The sequence below is a fragment of the Thalassophryne amazonica genome, chromosome 4 (genome assembly GCF_902500255.1).
Source record: "Thalassophryne amazonica chromosome 4, fThaAma1.1, whole genome shotgun sequence".
In the NCBI taxonomy this organism is placed as follows: Eukaryota; Metazoa; Chordata; class Actinopteri; order Batrachoidiformes; family Batrachoididae; genus Thalassophryne; species Thalassophryne amazonica.
The window spans coordinates 45,984,291-46,001,606 of NC_047106.1; the positions used below are offsets into that span (position 1 = coordinate 45,984,291).

The following is a 17,316-nucleotide window of genomic DNA, read 5'->3' on the forward strand; positions in this document are numbered from 1 at the left end:
ACTAAATTTGAAAAAATACAAAAACAAAACAAAAACAAAAATCTTTTTTCACTTTGTCATTATGGGGTATTGTGTGTACAATTTTGAGGGCAAAAAAATCTCATCCATTTTGGAATAAGGCTGTAACATAACAATATGTGGAAAAAGTGAATAGTTTCTGGATGCACCATACGCTCTGTATACTGCGGACAGTGGACATACTGTGCACAGTGCACACCCTCTGCACTCTGTGCTTTCTACACACACTCTGCACACCCTTTGCACCTTCTGCACACTGTGCACTTACTGAGCCACCTGTGTGTGAGCTCAGTGGCTCTTCAGTACCCAATCAGACACAGCAGGGTGCGGCTCTGACTGGAGAAGGTGAGCGCACTGATTTCTGAGAAGAGTCAGCTATGTCACCTCATCCCATGCACCTAAAAGACGGCAGATTTTGACTCGAACACGAGGACCAGAATTATTAAGGTGGGATTTTCAAGAGGGGACTTCTGCTGGTAAAATGGTGAGTCTGATTCATGCTCTCTGATGTTAGTGTAAACACCTGTACAAGACACAATGTTGCAAGCATTAAGTAAATTGTATAATGTTCTCAAATAGTTTTTTTTTTTAATGAAATAGTGACATTAAAACACTGAATAAATATTCTTACTTTTCTCCAGCTATAGTTTTTTTGCACAAGGACTTCCTTAATCAAAGGTCACCTCCCTACAGCTTTATTCTGCTTTGATTCAAAAGCTCCAAACTGCTGTAACAAGTGGAAACTCCAGGAAAATACATCTGAATAATTTACAATTTCTGTTTTATCTCACACGCACACACACAAAGAGTGAATGTCAAACACAGTGTATGACCTTTCAAGCAAATTCATGCAAACCTTTGGTCTTTTCTTTGAATCCATTGAATGTTCACCCATTTAAGATTTAAACAATATGTTAAAATTAATCACAGTTGAACTTTTTTTTTCCCATCCTAGCTTCCATAGACATGTGCTGCAGTAGGCTTTGTGTAGCCAAAGGCTGTGCCTCAGGGCAACCCCCCCCCCCCACCCCTTTAAGGAACCTTACGCAACACTTGTATTTGTTTTCAGTGTGTTCCTGCACGGAGAGGTCACACATGCAGGTTAGAGTTCACTGCCAGTTTTCATTTATCATTCTGGAACATAACTGCTGTTGGGTGCAACAGCCACTTGTGCTTTTGTTTTTTGGTTGCAGCTCAGACTGAAGGAGGAAGTCATATGAGACTGGATGTGTTTTTTTGCATGTGTATGTATTGAGTTTGCATGCTTTCACTTTAGACTATGTCTAATTTTCTCTGTTGGTTGTGTGTGTGTATATCTCTATATATATATATATATATATATATATATATATACACAGTAGTGTTCAGAATAATAGTAGTGCTATGTGACTAAAAAGATTAATCCAGGTTTTGAGTATATTTCTTATTGTTACATGGGAAACAAGGTACCAGTAGATTCAGTAGATTCTCACAAATCCAACAAGACCAAGCATTCATGATATGCACACTCTTAAGGCCATGAAATTGGGCTATTAGTAACAAAAAGTAGAAAAGGGGGTGTTCACAATAATAGTAGCATCTGCTGTTGACACTACAAACTCAAAACTATTATGTTCAAACTGTTCACAATAATAGTAGTGTGGCATTCAGTCAGTGAGTTCGTCAATTTTGTAGAACAGGTGTGAATCAGGTGTCCCCTATTTAAGGATGGAGCCAGCACCTGTTGAACATGCTTTTCTCTTTGAAAGCCTGAAGAAAATGGGACGTTCAAGACATTGTTCAGAAGAACAGCGTAGTTTGATTAAAAAGTTGATTGGAGAGGGGAAAACTTATACGCAGGTGCAAAAAATTATAGGCTGTTCATCTACAATGATCACCAATGCTTTAAAATGGACAAAAAAAACAGACGCGTGGAAGAAAACGGAAAATAACCATCAAAATGGATAGAAGAATAACCAGAATGGCAAAGGCTCACCCATTGATCAGCTCCAGGATGATCAAAGACAGTCTGGAGTTACCTGTAAGTGCTGTGACAGAAGACGCCTGTGTGAAGCTAATTTATTTACAAGAATCCCCCGCAAAGTCCCTCTGTTAAATAAAAGACATGTGCAGAAGAGGTTACAATTTGCCAAAGAACACATCAACTGGCCTAAAGAGAAATGGAGGAATATTTTGTGGACTGATGAGAGTAAAATTGTTCTTTTTGGGTCCAAGGCTGCAGACAGTTTGTGAGAGGACCCCCAAACTCTGAATTCAAGCCACAGTTCACAGTGAAGACAGTGAAGCATGGTGGTGCAAGCACATGGTATGGGCATGTTTCTCCTACTATGGTGTTGGGCCTATATATCGCATACCAGGTATCATGGATCAGTTTGGATTGTCACAATACTTGAAGAGGTTGTTGCCTTATGCTGAAGAGGACATGCCCTTGAAATGGGTGTTGTTTCAACAAGACAATGACCCCAAGCACACTAGTAAACAAGCAAAATCTTGGTTCCAAACCAACAAAATTAATGCCTTGCAGATGTGAAGAAAATCATGAAAACTGTGGTTATACAACTAAATACTAGTTTAGTGATTCACAGGATTGCTAAAAAAGCAGTTTGAACATAATAGTTTTGAGTTTGTAGTGTCAACAGCAGATGCTACTATTATTGTGAACACCCCCTTTTCTACTTTTTGTTACTAATAGCCCAATTTCATGGCCTTAAGAGTGTGCATATCATGAATGCTTGGTCTTGTTGGATTTGTGAGAATCTACTGAATCTACTGGTACCTTGTTTCCCATGTAACAATAAGAAATATACTCAAAACCTGGATTAATCTTTTTAGTCACATAGCACTACTATTATTCTGAACATATATATGTGTGTGTATGTGTGTTCTTTTAAATTGTTTGGTTTCCTGGCATAGACTTAGCTTTTATACATAATCCACAGTTTCAGTCAGGTTGAGACCGGGGCTTTGGGAAGGCCAATCTAGAAGCTTAATGCTAGCCTGTTTTTTCCAACCCACCAGTTTGGTGTGTGTTTGGGTTTCATTGTCCTGTTGAAACACCCAACTGAAGCCAAGCTAAATCAGATTATTCACTATTTTGGATCACAATGTATCCCAATGTCACAAATTTAAAACTTTCCTGATTGTTCCTGAATGTTCTACAATGCTACTTTTATCACTGATTTCATCCGATTTCAGGCTCTAATTGACAGTGCAAAACAGTGCATGATCAGTTATCAAAAATCCTCAGTGGGAGACAACTTTAAGCCTCCCCTATTATTATTACTATTATTAATATGCATATGTCGTGGACATGAATGAGCGAAGCTCGTCAGCATCTCACCATGTCAATTAGGTCCTTCAGACTTTATTTTGAGTAAATGCTTCAGGGGAGCATTAGTATGGCAAAAACCTTTCAGCTTTCAGACTCCCCGTGTTTTTAAGCATTTTTCTTTATTTGCCTCTCACATACTTGGAAAAGCTCCTCGCCATCTATCCATGTCCTTTAGGTGCTTCAGACTTTTTTTCAGCAAAATGGTTTCTTGGGAGCATGAGCATGACTAAAATCTTTTAGCTTCTGGGGGGGGGGGCTCCACCCCCCAGATCCCCACCTTTTTAGGCATTTTCCTTATTTTGCCTTTCAGCTTCTGGAGGGCCTCTGCCCCCCATACACTCCACCTTTTTAAGCATTTTTCTTTTTTTGCTTTTCAGCTGACCCCCCCTAATTACAGGCCTCTTAACCCCCTGCCACTTTAAGTATTTTTTTTAATGTAGATGTAAATTAATATTCAGTGTTTTCAGCTAGTTGACAGTAGGGCTGTACAATATGCCCACATTATCATATCTCAATACTGTCATATAAATTGTCATGTAAATGTCACTTATATACACATGCTGTCCATATTCTTGAGCCGCTTAGGTAGGCAGGGAGAGTTCCCATGGGATAAAAAAAGCTTTTCAACCTACACTCCCTGGTTCTCAAGACCAGGCACCTAAGTGGCTCTACTCTTTCTTTCTTTTTTTTTTTTAAAAGATATTTAGGTGTACCTTAGTAAACACAAGTAGAGTTCCACCTTAGATTTGGAATGTATAATAGAAGATATACCTTACTGAATTTTCATATCAATATGATATACGATATGAATATGATTTGACACAAAGTGCAGCAACAGTGAAAATTAAACATTCTTAAACAAAACAGTAATAATACCACACTCATTTTGCACTCATAATAAGGTTAGGATACTTTGCCCTCCAAAAGTATTGGAACACTTGAAATTTCACACATTTTAATTTGTTTATGCCATTTTAAATACAAGAAATACAAAAAATAAAGAATAAAAATAATTTGAAAAAAAAATTGAAAATTATCTTCCTCAATCTCAAACTGAAAGCAAATCTCTAAAACCTGATAAAACCTGTAAATAATAATCAGTTTTATTGCCAGTTTTTTTTAGACAAGTCAGGGGATGGAAACATGAACATTTCCAAGTCACTGAATACGAGGGCTGTCAATAAAATAACGGTCCTTTTTATTTTTTTCAAGAACTATATGGATTTCATTCATATGTTTTTATGTCAGACATGCTTGAACCCTCGTGCGCATGCGTGAGTTTTTCCACGCCTGTCGGTGACGTCATTCGCCTGTGAGCACTCCTTGTGGGAGGAGTCGTCCAGCCCCTCGTCGGAATTCCTTTGTCTGAGAAGTTGCTGAGAGACTGGCGCGTTGTTTGATCAAAATTTTTTCTAAACCTGTGAAACACATCGAAGTGGACACGGTTTGAAAAATTAAGCTGGTTTTCAGTGAAAATTTTAATGGCTGATGAGAGATTTTGAGGTGAGACTGTCGCTTTAAGGACTTTTCACGGTGCGAGACGTGACGCAGCGCTCTCAGCCGCCGTCGTCAGCCTGTTCAAGCTGAAAACCTCCACATTTCAGGTTCTATTGATCCAGGACGTCGTGAGAGAACAGAGAAGTTTCAGAAGAAGTCGGGTTCAGCATTTTATCCGGATATTCCACTGTTAAAGGAGATTTTTTAATGAAAGACGTGCGGACGGATCCGCGCGTCGGGACGCAGCCGCCGCGATGCTCCGCCACAGGAAAAACACCTCCGTTGAAAGCCTTAAGGACAAGTTGGAACATGTCCAGCTGTTAAACAATTTCTCATATACTCACTCCACTGAAAGCCATCAAAAGCCGCCTGGATTTTACAAATGGTTATCAACACGGAGGTGTTTTTCCTGTGCCGCCACACCGCGTCGGCTGCGTCCGCACGTCTTTCATTAAAAAAATCTCCTTTAACAGTGCAATATCCGGATAAAATGCTGAAACCAACTTCTTCTGAAACTTCTCTGTTCTCTCATGACGTCCTGGATCAATAGAGCCTGAAATGTGGAGGTTTTCAGCTTGAACAGGCTGATGACGGCGCCTGAGAGCGCTGCGCGACGTCTCGCACCGTGGGAAGTCCTTAAAGCGACAGAATCACCTCAAAATCTCTCATCAGCCGTTAAAATTTTCACTGAAACCAGCTTAATTTTTCGAACCGTGTCCACTTCGATGTGTCTCACAGGTTTAGAAAAAATTTTGATCAAACAAAGCGCCAGTCTCTCAGCAACTTCTCAGACAAAGGAATTCTGACGAGGGGCTGGACGACTCCTCCCACAAGGAGTGCTCACAGGCGAATGACGTCACCGACAGGCGTGGAAAAACTCACGCATGCGCACGAGGGTTCAAGCATGTCTGACGTAAAAACATATGAATGAAATCCATATAGTTTTTGAAAAAAATAAAAAGGACCGTTACTTTATTGACAGCCCTCGTATGTCTTGGATTTTGTTTACATTAATTATGAAGAAATACAAAAGTTTCTTTCACCAAAACATCAAATCTAGGCTTTCATCATTCATGTACTTTCTGTCAAAAAGCTATACATTGGATAATCTGTGACTGAATGTTATGGAGTTATGAGGTAAAAGCAGCAGGAATGGTGACAAAGGTCAGTTTCAGTTTGTACAGGGGTCAAAAGTTAAAGTTGCTCCATTAATTTTGCTCCAGCTGTATTTGTGCTGAATGTGATGCTTGTATCACCATTTGAAGGATTGTTTCAGTTATCTGCTGCACTAATAAGCCAACAGAGCATGAACCAGCTGCTGTCTGTTAGCTTAAACATGTGTAGTATGTAAGGCAACCTGAATTAAAGGAGAAAAGCTGCTTTTAATAACCTGGACCTCATTTCTGGCATGAAATATGGTTGTTTACTCACCAATATAAATTTGATGTGATTAGAAGTCCATAGTTCAAATGACGTGTGCAGTTCAAATCTGAAGCAAACATTTTTCTTCTTCTACTAAGGTGGTTTAGAACCTTTTGTGGTACACAGCACAAACTACTGGACAGGAGGAACCTAGCAGTCACTGTGACTCACTGATTTGAAAATGCAGCTCTTTCAACCAGACGTGTGGTGCTGTGACATGTCAATCATCTCTGTCCAATCAGATTACAGAGGAGTCCAGTGAAACCCCGGCCTCCGTTCTAGCTCCACCCATGCCAGGAAGTGTTCAACATTTCCTGTTTCACTGTGACTGATAAATTGGCACTTCCTGTTTGAGTGTGAGCTTACCACTGAGTTCCTACGAGATTCCATAGGATCTCGTCTGTCAGTCCAGGAAGTGTTTGACATTTGAACATTTCCTGTTTTACTGTGGATTTGAAAATTGGTACTTCCTGTTTAGGATGCCCTGTACCATGAGTGGGCTTCACACCGCTGCACGATGCTTCACTCCTATTATTATTATTATTATTATTATTATTATTATTATTTTCATCTTTTGGGGAAAAATGAATTTTATTTAACCTTTATGTAACCAGGTTAGTCCCATTTAGATCGCGATCTCTTTTGCAAGGGAGACCTGGACAATTACAAAGTTTCCAATCCACCTAACCTGTATGTCTTTTGATGTGAGAGCACCTGGAGGTAAGACATGGTGAGAACATGCAAACTCCACACAGAAAGGTCACAGGTGGGAATTGATCCCATGACCTTCTTGCTGTAAGGTAACAGTGTTAACCACTAAGCCACTGTGCTGCCAAAATATAGGGCCCCATATGATTTAGGGCCCCTGCACTTCAGCCCAGACAAACCCATGCAATAATCTGCAGATGGGGATGATGAAGATGGTTGTACAGGCTCAGGTTCAAATGTTAGGTCACTACATCCAAATCATGGAAACGGTGAAGATGTGAAATCAACTGTGGGCTTTTTATCTGCTGAGATTTAAATGAAATACTGAGAGATGAACACAAATATGAAACTGCATGACTAATTGCGCAACTACACTTGACTCTTAAGAATGGTGGACCACGCAAACAGTGCTGCAATTCTTACACTCGTCAGCACATGTGGATGTGGTTACTGTCACATTTCAAGCAGTTCCAGTTTCAAGTCTAAGACACTGTAATAAACATCAAAAGAAAAAAAAGCTTGTCAATATCCAAATATATGTATATGACCCGGACTGCACTTCACATAACACATGATGTTTGATCTTTGCTTAAGTCTTAATATTGCTGAGCTGACAAAAAGTCTTCAATTCAGTACACTTGTTTTTTTCCCCCACTTCCTGCTCTTTTTAGATCCACTTCCTGTTGTTGTTCAGCCGCCAGGGGAAGCTGCGCCTGCAGAAATGGTTCATAACGTTAAGTGACCGGGAGAAGAAGAAGGTGATCAGGGACATGATGATGATGGTGTTGGCTCGTCCAGCACGTTCCTGCAACTTCCTCCATTGGAGGGACCTGAAAATTGTTTATAAGCGGTAACTCTGAGAATACTCTTAAAAATGTCCCCTTTCTTCATTCTTGTTACGTTTTTAATTCCTCAAGCGCTACCTGTCTACCTGTCCCTGTCCCCTGGACAAGACGCTTTATCTGTATTGTCTCAGAGTCAAGTCAAGTCTGGGAGCATGCACTGGGTTCCTCAACACTCAGGCACCTGTGAGATCACTCACAGATAAACAAATGCACCACACTGACACTCCCTCACAATGCAAGTTCTACTCTTCATCTTAGCCTCCAGAAGCAACCACTCGTTTGACATGAAGTCGTTAAAGCAGTACCCAAACATCCTCTGAGGAGACCTAGTACCAAAGACATCCCGTGGTCAACTTTGATCACTGGTTAGCATCCAAGTTTCACAACCACTCAGTAAGACAGGAAGCACCAGGATCCTAGAGACTTGGACCTTCGTTCTCCTGCAAAGACTTCAACATCACCAAACACCAGCGCAGTGACCTCATGACTCAGAGCTCTTCCCAGCAATAATGCAGCTTTTGATTATCTCTGTGCAAAAATAAGCTGATAAAATATGAAACAGTGTCCAATAAAAGGCCAACACGTCAGATCGTTTCCTCCCTCCAGAGGAGATTATTTAGTGATGACTTACAAGGTTAAAGGTTACGTCCTCTGCAACTACTGTTTAATTGCTGTAGTTGAAGTTAAAGTATCTTATTTCACCTTCATGTTCAATAACTTCAATTTGATTTGAAGGTTATATTACAATTAAATTTCTGCAGCAGCACATATTTATGTTGATTTTTTTTATCCCATTTATTTTAACATTTTATTCCAAAAGTAGTGGTTTTCAATTAAGCGCATTGTATAATTTCCTGGCAAAAAAACAAAAACAAAAAAACAACCTGCCCTTTTTACCTGAAGCGTTTTCAGTGTTCTGCAGGATAACTTTTCAAACTTTAGTCATCAGTCTTTTCCCTGGCAAGTGTAAATGTACGTGCTTTGTAAGTGGTGAGCAGTAAAACTGAAATCACTGTTTATTCTGTGGATGTTAAATGATTAACTTGCATGTGCCAGGTATGTGTGTATTTCATCAGACACACGGAGTAAAGCTTTGCACAGTGTTACAACAACCGGCCGTGGCTGGAGAAGTGTCCTGTGCTAGACTGGTGTCCTGTCCACAGGGAGTCATAGACTCACATGCTGAACATCCATGCCATCATACCTGGTGTGGCTGCATCATTGTGGCAACATTTCAGTAACCTTTGACTTTTACAACTGCAGGTATGCCAGTTTGTATTTCTGTGCTGGTCTGGAGGAGCAGGAGAACGAGCTGCTCACACTGGAAGTATTGCACAGATATGTGGAGCTGCTGGATAAGTACTTTGGAAATGTAAGCAAACCTGAATATAATGGCACACAAACTTTCACACTGTGGGGTGTTCTGACTTGAGCAAGGATTTATATGATGACAGTATTGCCTCCAGAAGTGTACTTAAAGCTACAGTGTGTAGGATTTAGCCGTTTATTATCAGAAATGGAATACGGCATTTATAACCATCTGCACATCACTGTAATTTCCAGCAACAAGGAAATGATGTGTTCTCTTAAGCTTAGAATGAGCCGTTCATATCTACATGGTAGCTAACCCTGTCATGCAGGATGCTGTTTTGATACAGGAGCCCAAAAGGGACATACTTACGCCACCTTTTGCATTTTACGGTGCTGCTGGAAAACTGAAGGAAAAAGAAGTGGTATATTTGTTTGCTCCGCTTTAAAGTCAAGTCAATCAATCAATTTTTTTATATAGCGCCAAATCACAACAAACAGTTGCCCCAAGGCGCTTTATATTGTAAGGCAAGGCCATACAATAATTATGTAAAACCCCAACGGTCAAAACGACCCCCTGTGAGCAAGCACTTGGCTACAGTGGGAAGGAAAAACTCCCTTTTAACAGGAAGAAACCTCCAGCAGAACCAGGCTCAGGGAGGGGCAGTCTTCTGCTGGGACTGGTTGGGGCTGAGGGAGAGAACCAGGAAAAAGACATGCTGTGGAGGGGAGCAGAGATCGATCACTAATGATTAAATACAGAGTGGTGCATACAGAGCAAAAAGAGAAAGAAACAGTGCATCATGGGAACCCCCCAGCAGTCTACGTCTATAGCAGCATAACTAAGGGATGGTTCAGGGTCACCTGATCCAGCCCCAACTATAAGCTTTAGCAAAAAGGAAAGTTTTAAGCCTAATCTTAAAAGTAGAGAGGGTGTCTGTCTCCCTGATCTGAATTGGGAGCTGGTTCCACAGGAGAGGAGCCTGAACGCTGAAGGCTCTGCCTCCCATTCTACTCTTACAAACCCTAGGAACTACAAGTAAGCCTGCAGTCTGAGAGCGAAGCGCTCTATTGGGGTGATATGGTACTACGAGGTCCCTAAGATAAGATGGGACCTGATTATTCAAAACCTTATAAGTAAGAAGAATAATTTTAAATTCTATTCTAGAATTAACAGGAAGCCAATGAAGAGAGGCCAATATGGGTGAGATATGCTCTCTCCTTCCAGTCCCCGTCAGTACTCTAGCTGCAGCATTTTGAACCAACTGAAGGCTTTTTAGGGAACTTTTAGGACAACCTGATAATAATGAATTACAATAGTCCAGCCTAGAGGAAATAAATGCATGAATTAGTTTTCAGCATCACTCTGAGACAAGACCTTTCTAATTTAGAGATATTGCGTAAATGCAAAAAAGCAGTCCTACATATTTGTTTAATATGCGCTTTGAATGACATATCCTGATCAAAAATGACTCCAAGATTTCTCACAGTATTACTAGAGGTCAGGGTAATGCCATCCAGAGTAAGGATCTGGTTAGACACCATGTTTCTAAGATTTGTGGGGCCAAGTACAATAACTTCAGTTTTATCTGAGTTTAAAAGCAGGAAATTAGAGGTCATCCATGTCTTTATGTCTGTAAGACAATCCTGCAGTTTAGCTAATTGGTGTGTGTCCTCTGGCTTCATGGATAGATAAAGCTGAGTATCATCTGCGTAACAATGAAAATTTAAGCAATACCGTCTAATAATACTGCCTAAGGGAAGCATATATAAAGTGAATAAAATTGGTCCTAGCACAGAACCTTGTGGAACTCCATAATTAACTTTAGTCTGTGAAGAAGATTCCCCATTTACATGAACAAATTGTAATCTATTAGACAAATATGATTCAAACCACCGCAGCGCAGTGCCTTTAATACCTATGGCATGCTCTAATCTCTGTAATAAAATTTTATGGTCAACAGTATCAAAAGCAGCACTGAGGTCTAACAGAACAAGCACAGAGATGAGTCCACTGTCCGAGGCCATAAGAAGATCATTTGTAACCTTCACTAATGCTGTTTCTGTACTATGATGAATTCTAAAACCTGACTGAAACTCTTCAAATAGACCATTCCTCTGCAGATGATCAGTTAGCTGTTTTACAACTACCCTTTCAAGAATTTTTGAGAGAAAAGGAAGGTTGGAGATTGGCCTATAATTAGCTAAGATAGCTGGGTCAAGTGATGGCTTTTTAAGTAATGGTTTAATTACTGCCACCTTAAAAGCCTGTGGTACATAGCCAACTAACAAAGATAGATTGATCATATTTAAGATCGAAGCATTAAATAATGGTAGGGCTTCCTTGAGCAGCCTGGTAGGAATGGGGTCTAATAAACATGTTGATGGTTTGGATGAAGTAACTAATGAAAATAACTCAGACAGAACAATCGGAGAGAAAGAGTCTAACCAAATACCGGCATCACTGAAAGCAGCCAAAGATAACGATACGTCTTTGGGATGGTTATGAGTAATTTTTTCTCTAATAGTTAAAATTTTGTTAGCAAAGAAAGTCATGAAGTCATTACTAGTTAAAGTTAATGGAATACTCAGCTCAATAGAGCTCTGACTCTTTGTCAGCCTGGCTACAGTGCTGAAAAGAAACCTGGGGTTGTTCTTATTTTCTTCAATTAGTGATGAGTAGAAAGATGTCCTAGCTTTACGGAGGGCTTTTTTATAGAGCAACAGACTCTTTTTCCAGGCTAAGTGAAGATCTTCTAAATTAGTGAGACGCCATTTCCTCTCCAACTTACGGGTTATCTGCTTTAAGCTACGAGTTTGTGAGTTATACCACGGAGTCAGACACTTCTGATTTAAAGCTCTCTTTTTCAGAGGAGCTACAGCATCCAAAGTTGTCTTCAATGAGGATGTAAAACTATTGACGAGATACTCTATCTCCCTTACAGAGTTTAGGTAGCTACTCTGCACTGTGTTGTTATATGGCATTAGAGAACATAAAGAAGGAATCATATCCTTAAACCTAGTTACAGCGCTTTCTGAAAGACTTCTAGTGTAATGAAACTTATTCCCTACTGCTGGGTAGTCCATCAGAGTAAATGTAAATGTTATTAAGAAATGATCAGACAGAAGGGAGTTTTCAGGGAATACTGTTAAGTCTTCTATTTCCATACCATAAGTCAGAACAAGATCTAAGATATGATTAAAGTGGTGGGTGGACTCATTTACTTTTTGAGCAAAGCCAATAGAGTCTAATAATAGATTAAATGCAGTGTTGAGGCTGTCATTCTCAGCATCTGTGTGGATGTTAAAATCGCCCACTATAATTATCTTATCTGAGCTAAGCACTAAGTCAGACAAAAGGTCTGAAAATTCACAGAGAAACTCACAGTAACGACCAGGTGGACGATAGATAATAACAAATAAAACTGGTTTTTGGGACTTCCAATTTGGATGGACAAGACTAAGAGACAAGCTTTCAAATGAATTAAAGCTCTGTCTGGGTTTTTGATTAATTAATAAGCTGGAGTGGAAGATTGCTGCTAATCCTCCGCCCCGGCCCGTGCTACGAGCATTCTGACAGTTAGTGTGACTCGGGGGTGTTGACTCATTTAAACTAACATATTCATCCTGCTGTAACCAGGTTTCTGTTAGGCAGAATAAATCAATATGTTGATCAATTATTATATCATTTACCAACAGGGACTTAGAAGAGAGAGACCTAATGTTTAATAGACCACATTTAACTGTTTTAGTCTGTGGTGCAGTTGAAGGTGCTATATTATTTTTTCTTTTTGAATTTTTATGCTTAAATAGATTTTTGCTGTTTATTGGTAGTCTGGGAGCAGGCACCGTCTCTACGGGGATGGGGTAATGAGGGGATGGCAGGGGGAGAGAAGCGTCTACTACTTATTGCTAGTGCAGGCTAACAAGTTTGAGAACCCTCAATTTTTATTAATTTTTTTGTGAAATGTTGGCTTGAGCATATTGCTTATAGCAAGAGAAGGCAAGAAAGCAAAAATCACTGTCACTAAACAAGTGAAAACATGACGAAAAAACAGCATCGTTACAAGTGGTGACATAGTGCAGTCTGCAACCTCACCACTAGATGACAATAAATCCTACACGCTGTAACTTTAAAAAGAAAATGCTTTACATTTCATCACTTGTATATTTCATAAATTTGAGGCAGAAATTAAGATAAAAATGAATGGAAAAATTGTAAATAACATGAAAATATTCAGGCTGTACTTCAATATAAAGACAAAGCCAGCAATTTGTTTTCTGTTACTACTTTTTGATTTCAATATCTTCTGTATACTAAGGGTATGTGTGTATATGTCCTTCTCCTGTCCAAACAGCACCTCAGAATTGAGCCATACTTGGCACATGTATACTTTGACATACGGGGAGTAACATAGGCTATTGCGCACTTTGGTAGTAGTAGTAGTAGTAGTAGTAGTACCTGTCGGGAAGCTGGTATAGGTGAGAGGTGATAGTTTCTGTTGTTGAAGATGAAGTTTTCATTTCAGTCTGAGTCAAACCTGCCCTGGAGCAGGTAATCAGCTAGTGGAACAATATAAGTGGTCACCTTTTGTTACGTCACTGCTGGTGTCTGACATTTCATTTACTGTTGCACGTTTCATTTACTGTTGTTATAGTAAAAACAATAATCAGCACAAAATCTCACAATGATAATCCAGGCATTGAACAGCTGCTCAATACTGCTGCAGTGAATAAGTCCTTGTCCTCCTTCTGGAGGCTTTTTAACCAGTAAGGCTCCCCCTACTGTCCATGAGTGGTATCTGTTTTAACATCTTTTGGATGACGTTTACTTAAAATACTAAGTGAAGCCTACAGCTGAAAAATATTACATTAAGTGAGAGAGGAAATTAAGGCTTAAGTTTTTATCTTTTTAAATTTTTTTTTAATTCATTAGTCCTTAATTTTTTTGGCATTTTGTTGTTGCCACTGCCAAGTACAGCTGGACTCCTCTAAATATTTTCATTTGATCTCTAAGAAATGTTATGGAATGGGCACTGGTATTAAGAGAAAAAGACATACAGTAGTGTTCAGAATAATAGTAGTGCTATGTGACTAAAAAGATTAATCCAGGTTTTGAGTATATTTCTTATTGTTACATGGGAAACAAGGTACCAGTAGATTCAGTAGATTCTCACAAATCCAACAAGACCAAGCATTCATGATATGCACACTCTTAAGGCTATGAAATTGGGCTATTAGTAAAAAAAAAAAAAGTAGAAAAGGGGGTGTTCACAATAATAGTAGTGTGGCATTCAGTCAGTGAGTTTGTCAATTTTGTGGAACAAACAGGTGTGAATCAGGTGTCCCCTATTTAAGGATGAAGCCAGCACCTGTTGAACATGCTTTTCTCTTTGAAAGCCTGAGGAAAATGGGATGTTCAAGACATTGTTCAGAAGAACAGCGTAGTTTGATTAAAAAGTTGATTGGAGAGGGGGAAAGGTATACGCAGGTGTAAAAAAATTATAGGCTGTTCATCTACAATGATCTCCAATGCTTTAAAATGGACAAAAAAAACAGAGACGCGTGGAAGAAAATGGAAAACAACCATCAAAATGGATAGAAGAATAACCAGAATGGCAAAGGCTCACCCATTGATCAGCTCCAGGATGATCAAAGACAGTCTGGAGTTACCTGTAAGTGCTGTGGCAGTTAGAAGACGCCTGTGTGAAACTAATTTATTTGCAAGAATCCCCCGCAAAGTCCCTCTGTTAAATAAAAGACATGTGCAGAAGAGGTTACAATTTGCCAAAGAACACATCAACTGGCCTAAAGAGAAATGGAGGAATATTTGTTGTATGGCTGGGGGGGCCTGGCTGCCTTTTTGTTTCTGTCTTTTGTCCTGTCTTTTGTTTTTCCTTCCAGGTGGCTTGCATTTGGGACTGAGTGGCTGTGTAGCTGAGTTTATCAGGACCTCACCCTGATCACCTGAGGCTGATCACCTGCGGCTCGTCAGGACTCACAGCTGTGGTGCATCTACATGGATTGGAACATGGTGGCATTTAAGACTGGAGTACACAGTGTGTATTTGCTAGAGACTCGACCTTGTGACCAGACGGGTGAGATCGTCGTCGTCTCGGGAGCCATCTCATCATCAGTGGATGCAGAGAACGTCCAGGTTTGATGCATGGTCTGTGAAAGAGGAGGGGGTGAGGTCTCACGCTCGTCAGCACACTTCCTGAGGTACGTTAGATTTTGTGACTAACATTTATACAGTCAGTAAATGTGGTGTCCCTCACACCTTATTATATTGAGCTGTATGTTGGTCGTGTAATCAGCTTCCTCTGCAGTGGAGTTTTGTGAACTGGGTGTTCCATGCCTGCAGGGTGGGAAGCTGATTAGTAATTAAGCCAGGAAGTGTTTGCTGTTTGTGCACCTTTAAGCGTTCTCTCTGTGTGTTGAGTGTGGACTCACATAATGATTCCTTCTTTCACAGACTCGGTTTGTCGCGGCCACCTGGGGGGTGTCGGCGGGGTCCTTGGGTCCGGGTTGGTTCTGGCTCCGGACCGTTGGCGCTGCTGGGAGCGCACCGCAAAACCACCACGCCAGACCGCGCACTTTTATATTTTTTCACAGCACTGTTATGTTCATTAAACTCTGTTATCCTTTGTACCATGCTCTGCTTATTTTATACTGGGTCCTTCAAACGCTGGTCGGTTCTCCGGGCTGCGTCCGACACATAACAATATTTTGTGGACTGATGAGAGTAAAATTGTTCTTTTTTCTTTTTTTTACTCAAAACCTGGATTAATCTTTTTAGTCACATAGCACTACTATTATTCTGAACACTACTGTAAATTTGGTGTTGATCAGATTCCAAATGCATTTGCTGCTTCATTTTTCTTTCTAAAAATATTTTGTTTATTTTTATTCAATATAATTTAATTAAAATTTTTTACCTCCACCCAGCAGATTGTGTGATCACTGTCTTTAAGCTTACTGAAAACAGCCAATGTGTATGACAACTGCTGGAGCGATAAATCTGATCAAGAGAATTAACCCAAAAAATAATAATGATCTTTTTATCTTGTTTCCTTTTTACCATGTAGGCATTTCACAAACATATTTTTTCAAAACATATCTCACCAATCTGCATGAAATTTGGTGGAATAATCAATCCTATCAATAGGAAGAATCCATTATTTTTCAGTGGTAACTGGGATCCAGATGTGGATTCTACACATTTTTTACAACTTTCTTTAAAGATGGGGCACTTCTCAACATTTCAGTCAATTTTACAGCAATGTTATTTTGTCAGTTTACACAAAGCTTGATAGAATAATCAATCTTACCAACCAGATGGATACTTTAGATTTTGTTCTGTATTTGGATTTTGTAAATTTGTTGTCTTAAATATAACTTATTATTTCTCCCACCTGTACTATATTATTATATGATCAGTGGTGTTTTCAGGATGACAGAAAAAAAAAAAAACTTTTCAGCTGATCATTATGAACTTTTGAGGAAATACTGAATCTTTTCAAGAATAAAGTATGTTATATTTCAATGTGAATACTGGGCTCCTCCCTTTGTCAAGATTTCAATCCACTTTTTAAAAATGTTTTTTGAACTTTTCGCAGATGTCAAAATTAGACTAAAGAGTTGTTTTCTTATTTTATTAGCTTTTGACATTAACCTCCCACACAAAGTGAGGTTTTATTTCCATCTCTATTGTAATTTATGATTGTGTTAGTCTGTGAGCTGGATATCATTTTTTAACTTCGAGAAGGCCTACTTTATCTTGGATGAATTCCTGATGGGAGGAGAAATTGTAGAACCTTCCAAAGCAGCAGTGGCTGTGGCAATGGAGGAGTCTGACACACTCCAGGAGGTAGAATGTACATTTCACAGACTTTCAACATACATGAGTTTTTTTATTTTTATCTGTTTTGTAATCTGATTCTGTAACTGCTATCATCACAGACAATGGAGGAGTACATGAGCAAACCCGTCTATTGAGCCAGCAGAAGATAAGAATGTCCCAAACGCCTCACGTAATTTACTGCAACGTTTTATATATAATATGGAAATGGACTGCATTTATAGAGCACATTTCCATCTGCATCAGAGGTTTTACAATTATGCTTGCGATTCACCCATTCACACAGACACATGGATGTCAGGGTGCTGGCATGCAAGGTGCTCACT

General features: G+C 39.6%; 1 protein-coding gene across 1 annotated transcript; it reads left to right on the top strand.

The window, feature by feature from the left end:
* The first annotated feature begins 325 nt into the window (after positions 1–325).
* On the top strand, positions 326–17,226 carry LOC117508157 (AP-1 complex subunit sigma-3-like). The gene is given in 7 exon segments (XM_034167821.1): positions 326–502; positions 7,648–7,826; positions 9,085–9,193; position 9,988; positions 16,862–16,881; positions 16,883–16,999; positions 17,092–17,226. Coding segments are annotated over 7 exon segments (465 nt in total). The 5' UTR covers positions 326–499; the 3' UTR covers positions 17,128–17,226.
* The last annotated feature ends 90 nt before the right edge of the window (positions 17,227–17,316 follow it).